Source organism: Mesoplodon bidens (assembly GCF_964165515.1).
Source record: "Mesoplodon bidens genome assembly, contig: HAP1_SCAFFOLD_152, whole genome shotgun sequence".
NCBI classification, from domain to species: Eukaryota; Metazoa; Chordata; class Mammalia; order Artiodactyla; family Ziphiidae; genus Mesoplodon; species Mesoplodon bidens.
This window is the reverse complement of record NW_027672569.1, coordinates 808,469-817,507: the sequence shown is the minus strand read 5'-3', so window position 1 is coordinate 817,507 and position 9,039 is coordinate 808,469. Positions and strand designations below refer to the sequence as shown.

The window sequence follows — 9,039 nt, the reverse complement described above, 5'->3', positions numbered from 1 at the left end:
ACCTAGAGTCTGTCATACAGAGTGAAGTAAGTCAGAAAGAGAAAGACAAATACCGTATGCTAACACATATATATGGAATTTAAAAAAAATGTCATGAAGAACCTAGGGGTAAAACAGGAATAAAGTCACAGACCTACTTGAGAATGGACTTGAGGATATGGGGAGGGGGAAGGGTAAGCTATGACAAAGCGAAAGAGAGGCATGGACATATATATACTACGGAACGTAAGGTAGATAGATAGTGGGAAGCAGCCGCAGAGCACAGGGAGATCAGCTTGGTGCTTTGTGACCGCCTGGAGGGGTGGGATGGGGAGGGTGGGAGGGAGGGAGATGCATGAGGGAAGGGATGTGGGAACAGATGTATATGTATGACTGATTCACTTTGTTATAAAGCAGAAACTAATAAAAAAATAAAAATAAAATAAAAATTAAAACAATAAATACTTGGGAAGAAAAAAAAACTTTGACTCAAGACAAGCTGGACATGGAGGAGTGAGAGAGGGCAAGGGGTAGAGGGAAAGACATGTTTCTGGGTGGGAGCTGGTGTACCATCCCCTGGGCACAGCTCCTGCGCAGAGGCCTGATAAGGAGCCCTCACCTCCACCCACACCCTTCAACCAGAGAACTTCCAACTGCTGCTCCTCAATAATTGAAGAGCAGGAAAGCTGGTGACTAGAGGGAGGCTGGGGGAGGGGAGGAGGAAGGACCACAGTCCACCGTTAGTGCGTCACTTAAAGGCTGGTGAAATTAATGGGGCAAATGACCCCAGTCACAGAATTTGGCAAGTCCACGGCTTTCCTGGGTTTCACCCACCGGCTCTGTCTCCTCGGCTATCTGGAAAGGAGGGAGAGCACTTGCGAAGAAGCCTCTGGAATGTCAGCTTCTGGGAATCTTGCTGAGGACGGGGCGGGGAGGGAGCGCTTACCGGGAAACACTGGATTACCCTAGCCGCCTTGGGGTGTCTGCGACCGGGGCTGCGGTTTCTGCGGACCTGAGCGGCAGGTGGCATCGGAGAGTCAGACCTGCTTGCGGGCACCAAGACGACACTCGGTCGGGAGACAGGGACAGGCCGCAGAAACGTGAGGAAGTGCCACTCGCAGCCCAGAGGAGAGGAAAGGAAAGCCCCAAGCATGCACCCAGCCCTGGCCCCTGCGCCACGGGCTGCGTCCCAGGAGCCGTCGCCACCTCTGAGCAGCCCAGATGGGAAGGGGGTGGGGCGGAGTACGGTTCCCGCGGCGAACTGCTCGCCGAGGGCCCCGGGGCCTCTGCGGGAGCGCCGAGCCGCGCGCCTCTCCGAGCCCTGCGCGGGGCCCTCGGGCGGGAATGCGCGGAGCCGGGACGCGATGGCGGGTAGGGGACTGGGTCGCGCGCGGGAGAGGGCGGCAGGAGGGAGCTGGAAGAGAGTTACCGCGTGAGAGAGCGGTTAAGAGCCCGCGGTCTCTTTGGAGATGCCCTGGCCAATGGCAGAAGCGGAAGCTGTTTATATGGGCGGGGCGTCGCCACGGCAGCAGGAGACGCCTTGTGAGCGGCTACTGAGTGCCGGTCCCTGGCCGCTGGCTTTCAGAGAGGCGCCGGCGGGCGTGAGTGGCGACGAGGATTGCTGGCTGGGCCCTCGAGCTGGGAGCAGAGAGCCGCGGTGAGGGTGGGCGGTGGGAGGAATTTCTTTGAGAACCTTCCTTTGGCCCGGGATGCGCTCCGAGCCAGGTAAGGGACGGGGAGGGCTGCAGGCCGTGGGAAGGGAGGGCGTCAGTAGCAGCCCGCTCTCCCATCGGTCCCCGACGGAAGTGGTGGGCCCGGGGACTGACATCAGAGGCGTTTGGGGGACACTCACTTCCCGCCCCCTTATAACTCTCTGTATTGTTTCCTTCCTTCCCCTTGATCCCCATCCTAATATCCCTTTTCAAAGATCAGACGACCTCCCCCGCCCCCCGACCCGTCGTACTGCCCTCCTGGACTCTCTCGCCCCATTTCCATTGGTTGTGGACGGAGAGAGGGGGGTTAATTCCCCGCTTTGAGGGAGAAAGGGGTGGCCTCGCATGCCCCTACACTATTCCCTCGTTTGGCTAATTAAGTCTCCTCTAAAAGATCCAAGAGGAAAAGAGCGAGGCGAACCCCGTGTGGGTCGGACCCCCGGGCACACCTTCTGTTTCCCAGACCTCGGCAGTAAAAGATCCTCCCCAGCTGCAGGAAGGATTTTAGTAAGAGCCTCCCCCCTCGCCCACACTCTCCGCTCGGGGGTGGGGCAAGAGGGCTCAGTTCCCGCTCTGGTCCCCGCAGGCACCACATTCCGTTTGGAGGAGGCTACCCCCGGATCGCGGGATGGAAGCCCGCTTCCGGGAGGCTGCGTAACTGAAGCCGCGGGAGTCAGCGGGCCGGAGAGCTCGGCGGCCACCCTCGGCTCGGCTCGTGGATGTTGACAGCCCCCTCGGAGAGTGCCCGCAGATATGGCGGAGAGCTGGCTACGCGTCTCGGGAGCAGGGGCAGCGGAGGAGGCCGGACCGGAAGGCGGCCTGGAGGAGTCCAACGCCCTGAATGACAGCCTGACCAGCCTGCAGTGGCTGCAGGAATTCTCCATTCTCAAAGCCAAGGTCCCCGCCCTGCCTTCAGGGGAGACCGACCCTCACGGCTACCACGAGCTGTCAGGCTCGGCCGAGCCGGGGTCTCCCCTGGCGGCGGACCCCGCCTGCCTGGGGCAGCCGCACACACCCGGCAAGCCCACGTCCTTGTGCACGCCGCGGAGAGCCCCCTCGGGGCTGCAGGCCTCGCCTCCCGACGACGTGGACTACGCCACCAACCCGCACGTGAAGCCGCCCTACTCATATGCCACGCTCATCTGCATGGCCATGCAGGCCAGCAAGGCCACCAAGATCACCCTGTCGGCCATCTACAAGTGGATCACGGACAACTTCTGTTACTTCCGACACGCTGATCCCACCTGGCAGGTAGGGAGGCACTCCCTCCCTCCCTGCCCATGCCCGCGCGGACTGGACTCACATACGAGATCCGCAGGCCAAGTAGGCGCGGTACGGCCAGGGCCCCGAGAGAAGAAGGCCGTCCAGGAAGGACCTCAAGGGAGCCCAGTGCTTGGACTGCTGCCCCTTTGACTTCAGAGACGGAGGAGGGAGGATGTTCAGAGGGCTGCAGGGGTGCCGACATAGAGGTTCAAGTGGAAAGAACTTGTCCCTCATCCGGCAGGCTCAGCCCAAAGACCAGGGCTGAACTATGCGTGGACACAGCCCCCCAGGGTAGGTTGATGGACTGAGGGACACATTTGTGTCCCAAGTCCTGGAATTCCTACACACTACCCTCCTCAAGGTCAGTTTGTCAGGGCCTGACTGGAGGCAGAGCATGGTTGCTGCCCGGCTCTGCATCCCGCCTGCTTTCAGTTGGCTGGAGGGGCTCTGGGAGGGGAGAGGGGTGTGCTGCAGGGTGTGGTGGCCATCTGTGTCCCAGTGGAAGGGCTACGGGGCCTTCCGAAAGCTGCTGTGCCAGCCCCCACCCCAAGCCCTCCCTAGTTTCCTGCCTACACTCCTCCCCCTCTTCTCATCAACCTCCCTGCGGGGACAATTATCTCAGCCACGTGCTTTCCACAGGGGCTCTTTCCTCCCACACTGGCTTCATGTTCCAAGTCTCCGGAACCTGGCACAGAGCAGCCAAGGGGCCCAGACCACCATGTAAACCTCCCAGTCTTGCCAGGGCGCACTACTCACCTGCCGGCCCCACCCACCAGGCCCCAGACCCCTGTGCCCCAGCGTGGTTTGGACTGTGCACCCAGGCGTGAACAAGGCAGGATGGTGATTCAGGCTGGGCACACACTGCCCTCAGCCTCTTCGACCATCAGGATCAGGGGCTCCTTGGGGACAGAGACCCTGAGGATGCACAGATCCTTCCCTGTGGCACAGGTCACAGGATCAGAGTTCCTGTGATCACAGCTATTCCACGTTTGCTTGGGCCCTGACCCTGGGGCAGGTACCATTTGTAACCTTGGTGAGAAAGCAGAGACCCTCCACCACCCCCCACCCTACCCCAAGCCTGAGAGCCCCCAGGAATGAGCGCTATGCTCTTGGCTGGGTAATAATCAACTGAGGCCTCAGAGCCTGGGGTGGGAGGAGGGGGACATGGTGGGTGAGGGCCCAGGCCAGCAGGCGGCTCTACAAACAAGGAAAGTCATCAGATCCTCCCACACTTCATCCCCCACCACACACACACACCCTCACACCCACTCACTCATTTCACAAACAGAGAAGGCCAGCCAGGCCCAGGCAGAGGGAGATGGCCGTCCAGGACCTGGGGGAGCCAAGGCCTTTGACCAGAGGCCGCAAGCAGCGGGGTAAGGGAGGGAGGGCAGGACAGGCTGGCACTGAGAGCCACCCTGTGGCTCAGGGCTCGGGTGACTGAGCAGGCAGATGTCCTGGCAAATGGGAACAAAAGCCCCCGATAGCACTCCCAGCTCCTGGTGCCCCGTGGCGGGTGTCCCAGAGCCTCCCGCTCAGAGCAGCTCTTCTGTCTCCCCTGCCCCAAACGGAGAGAAGGTGGTGGTGGGACTGGCAGTGGCGCTAGGAGCCCCCCATCACTGACCCCACCCACTCTCCCAGCTGTCTTCCTTCTCTCCTATCTCCCTGTGTCCAGAACTCCATCCGCCACAACCTGTCCCTGAAGAAGGGCTTCATCAAGGTGCCTCGGGAGAAGGACGAGCCAGGCAAGGGGGGCTTCTGGCGCATCGACCCCCAGTACGCCGAGCGGCTGCTGAGTGGGGCCTTGAAGAAGCGGCGGCTGCCCCCAGTCCATATCCACCCGGCCTTTGCCCGCCAGGCCACGCCAGAGCCCAGCGCCGCCCCATGGGCCGGGCCACTGACCGTGAGCACCGAGGCCCAGCAGCTGCTGCGGGAGTTCGAGGAGGCCACTGGGGAGGCGGGCTGGGGTGCAGGCGAGGGCAGGCTGGGGCGTAAGCGTCAACAGCCGCTGCCCAAGCAGGAGGCCAAGGTCCCGCGGCCCTCCAGCCCCCTGCTGCTGACCCAGGAGGAGCAGGCTGAGCTGGAACCCCTCAAGGGCAACTTTGACTGGGAGGCCATCTTGAACGCTGGCACGCTGGACGGGGAGCTGGGCACGCTGGAGACCTCGGAGCTGATCCCGCCGCTGAGCCCTGCCTCACATGGGGACGTGGACCTCACCATCCATGGCCACCACATCGACTGCCCTGTTACCTTGGGGCCTCCAGTGGAGCAGGCTACCGAAAGCCTGGACTTTGATGAGACCTTCCTGGCCCCATCCTTCCTGGAGCACCCCTGGGACGAGAGCACCCGTAGCTCCCTGCCCACCGAGCCCCTCTTTGAGGCCGGGGATGCCACACTGGCCTCTGACCTGTATGACTGGGCCAGCCTGGCCGCCTTCTTGTAAGAAGCCAGGCCCTGCCTCACCTCCAGACAGCACCGAAGTCTGGGCCCAGACTGCCCCCCTCCCCGCCAGTGCAGGCCCATGGACATCCTACCACCCAGGCAGGGGCTGGGCCAGGTCAACCCACAAGGCAACACGGCCCCCAGCCCAGGCCATCCTCAGATTCTAGTCCAGCAGGCTGAGAATTGGGGCCCAGGACCAAAATTGCTGCCTCCGCTCCCCAGCCCCCCATACACACAGTGTTTCATTGACCCACTTCTTCCCTGCCCCAGAGACACGCTAAGGTCCCTGCACTATGAGAGCTGCAGCTTGGAGGGGCCCTGGCCAAGCTGGAAACATCAGTACAGGGCCCGCCCCAGAACACCTTAGCTTCGAAGCTTCTCTCTCTCCTGCTCTCCTCCCCAGGTCTCTATCCAGAGCAAGTTCCCAGGTACAACAAATGCTGATTAGGTGACTGCAAATTAACACCCAAGAGGCCTCTCCCGGCAGTCTGTGAGGAGGAGCAAGGCGGAGGGGGGAAGAGAGAGGAGACAGAAAGGAGGCCGGGGTGCTGGGTGGAGCCAGGAGATTTTCTAAGGCCTCTGGGATCTTCTGGCTTCATCCCTAGAGGTGGGGCAGAGGGCATGTGTCCCTAATCTTTGAGCCCAACTTGAGGCTGAGAGCAGCGGGGAGATGGGGATCTGGGGGTTAGGGGCTGGGGCAGCCAAGCTGCAGAGGGAAAGGGGACAGACAGACTAATGTAGTGAGTGTAGCTATAGCTGAGGCTTAACTGGGAGGGACGCAGTGCTTGCTAGAACCACTGGGACCAGGAATGGGGGGATGGCCCCGGCCCTTGCTTGCACTCCTGCAGGGGAGTGTCTTGCTCCACCATAAACGCCCTGGGCTGCATCCCACATCCACTCTCCTAACCCATCGGGCATTTTAACCTTTTTCATAGAAAGTTATTTACAATAAAATCATTTTTAAAAATAAAGTTTTAAAAAGTCTCAAAATGGACCTGCTTGCAACTTTCTCTGGGGAAAAGCATGGGCCAGTTTTGGGGAGGCCACGGCCCAAGGGGGAATGGCTGGGGGAAGATGGGGGGCACCAATGGCCTGCAGAGTGTCCCCTGATGCACTCCTCATGATCTCTGGGTCCCCAGAGAGAAAGGGGCTGAGAGGCGGCCCTCGGGGGTCCCCTGCAGCCAGGGCCTCGGCACCTCTATATGTGCAATGGGGAGACTGTACCCACAGCCCCGAGGAGCAGGCGGCAAAGGAGGCACAGCCCCCTCCCTGGCCCTGGGGACTCACTCACAAAGGCCGTTCTTGCCCAGGGCTCGGCTCACGTTCCCCACCTCGCCCAAGTTGAGGGCCTGCCCAGACTCACCTGCGGTCCTCGCCTGGGCCTGTCTCCAGCTCCTCCCTCCCTTGGTCCCTTCCTGAAGGGACAGGGTGTGACGTCAGAGGGCCCCAGCCCCTGGGGCCCCACTTGCCACCCTGGGGTTCATTCACCCCGCCCAGGGCCTTCCCTCCAATGCAGGTTGGGGCTGAGGGAGGCCATCAGGGCAGACGGAAGAGGGGGTGCCTAGACCCTACAGCTCCAGCCTGTGAGGAATCAACGTACTAGAGTTCTGATGGGGAAACTGAGGCACAGCAAATATGTGACACTCAGCAGGCACCTTTCAACACCCTCACCCCAGCTTTGCCTGGAACCCATCTCTCCCCCGAGCCCGCACCTGGCCCCGCCAGCACACCCTTGTGGTGCACAGCCCCTTCCCCCAGCACTCACGTGCACGTGCGCACAGACACACACACACACACACACACACACACACACAAATGGGCACTGTCCCACACAATCCTGCCCAGCCTCCATGGGCCCCTTTCTCCTGAAGCCCCTTTCTTTCCTTGCGCTCGAGGCTGGCTCCAGGACAACCTGGCATTCCCCCACCAACTTCCTGCTTTCCCTTGCTAATTATTCCAAATATTTCAGAAGGGTGCACACACTGCAGGGCCAGCCGGGTTGGGGCCTTACAGAGCTCAGGAGGCAGCCCATCCCTTTCCCACCACTTGCTGAGGAGGCTGCCCCAACCTCCCTCTGAGACTCCCTTCACCCCCTAAGCAACGACTCCCTCCCTCTCCCCACCACCCTCCGGCCTTCCTGCCCACGCTCCCCAGCACTGGGGGAACATGGGGGCTCCAGCCCCTCCACTGGTCCCCAGGCTCTGCCTCCAGCCCCCGCCAAAAGGGGTACACCCTGGATTGACAGGTGGGGCCGGTCACTGTCCCCCCACCTCACCCTCTGCCGGGGCCCATGCTGGGGGAAGAGGGGCAAGGTCAGGGGCTGGCAGAACTGCCTGCCAGGTAAGGAAAGGCTGAAGAAGCTTCTGGCTGCCAGGAAGAATCCCCAGGAGCTCCTGAAAATCCCTATGCTTGGGACTAGCGTCTCTGGGGCTGGGACCCAAACACTGGCACTTTTAAGGGTCCATGGATGCTGCCAACGAGCAGCCAAAGCTAAGAGGGGGCTCCGAAGCGGCCAGAACACAGGGATTCACACACCCTTTCAGCAGGCAGCATTTCTGGGTTGGCGGTGGAGGGGGCGGGAAGCGTGAGTGGATCCTGTCCCTCCTATTCATCCCTGCCCCGGCCCTTGGCTTGGTGGCTTTTTCAAAAAACGTTCAGTGACTCCGTATTTATTTAGAGATTCAATGAAATCCCAGTCAATATATACTTTGCGCCCTTAACACTAAGTTGCAGACAGGCTGCCCCATTAGCACTAGATTCTTTAGTGTGTGTTTCCTTAGAACAAGGACACGCCTCCATAATCCCAGTACCACCATCACAATCAGGAAATGAACACTGACCTGGTAATCCCATGTAACCGCAGACCCCCTTCACCTCTTGCAGATCACCCCAGTAATGCCCCTCTCCATTCCAGCCTCCCAATCCAGGACCCCATGTTGCACTGAGCTGTCCTTTCTCTTTTGCCCTGTGTGGCTTTGAGCCCATGACTCAAGCTCTCTGCGCAGGTTTCGCATTTCCTTTGATCTCCACTTTTGAGGTGAGAAGCCCTTCAGCCACTTCACCCTCAGGTGTGGTACAGTCCCTTCCCAAAGCACGAAGCCAGCTTTCTGTCTCCTCACTTTCCACCTCTTCCCTATCCTCCCTCCCCCATGTATCGCCAGCCAGGAAAGGGATGAGGGGCAATGTTCAGGAACTCAGTCTTTGGGGACCCTCGCCATCTGCCCACGGGACAGGCCACCCCCAGCTCCAGTGACGGGAAGGCCCCCGCGATGGGATTCCATGCTGGCCTGAAGCAAATGCGCCAGGCCTCCTGAAGAGCTGAGCTGAGGGCAGGAAACAGTCTTCTCCCCGCCTCTGCCTCCCTCAACATACTGGGGACCCAGACTTGAAGAAGGAAGGTCATGTCCATGGTGTCCTCCCAGATCAGCACCGACACCGTCTCCTCCATGTCCGGCTCCTACATCGCCCCTGGCACGGAAGAGGACGGGGAGGCTGTCCCATGCCCCCGGGCCGCCAGCAGGACCCCCTCAGAAGAAGGAGACGTAAGAGAGGAGCATGGGATCGCCCTCCCCGCTCTGCTCTGCTGTGTACTTGAGTCCCAAGGAGCTCAGTCCAGGGCCTGCCAGGGAGATCGGCAAAGCCC

The 9,039-nt window shown here is 60.7% G+C and overlaps 1 protein-coding gene across 1 annotated transcript; it reads left to right on the top strand.

Moving 5' to 3' along the window:
• Positions 1–2,444: 2,444 nt before the first annotated feature.
• Positions 2,445–5,397, top strand: LOC308609999 (forkhead box protein J1-like; the record flags this gene model as incomplete). The annotated part of the gene is made up of 2 exons (XM_081259267.1): positions 2,445–2,942; positions 4,630–5,397. The coding sequence occupies 2 exons, from the start codon at positions 2,445–2,447 to the stop codon at positions 5,395–5,397; spliced, it is 1,266 nt and encodes a 421-aa protein (XP_081115393.1).
• Between the last annotated feature and the right edge of the window lie 3,642 nt (positions 5,398–9,039).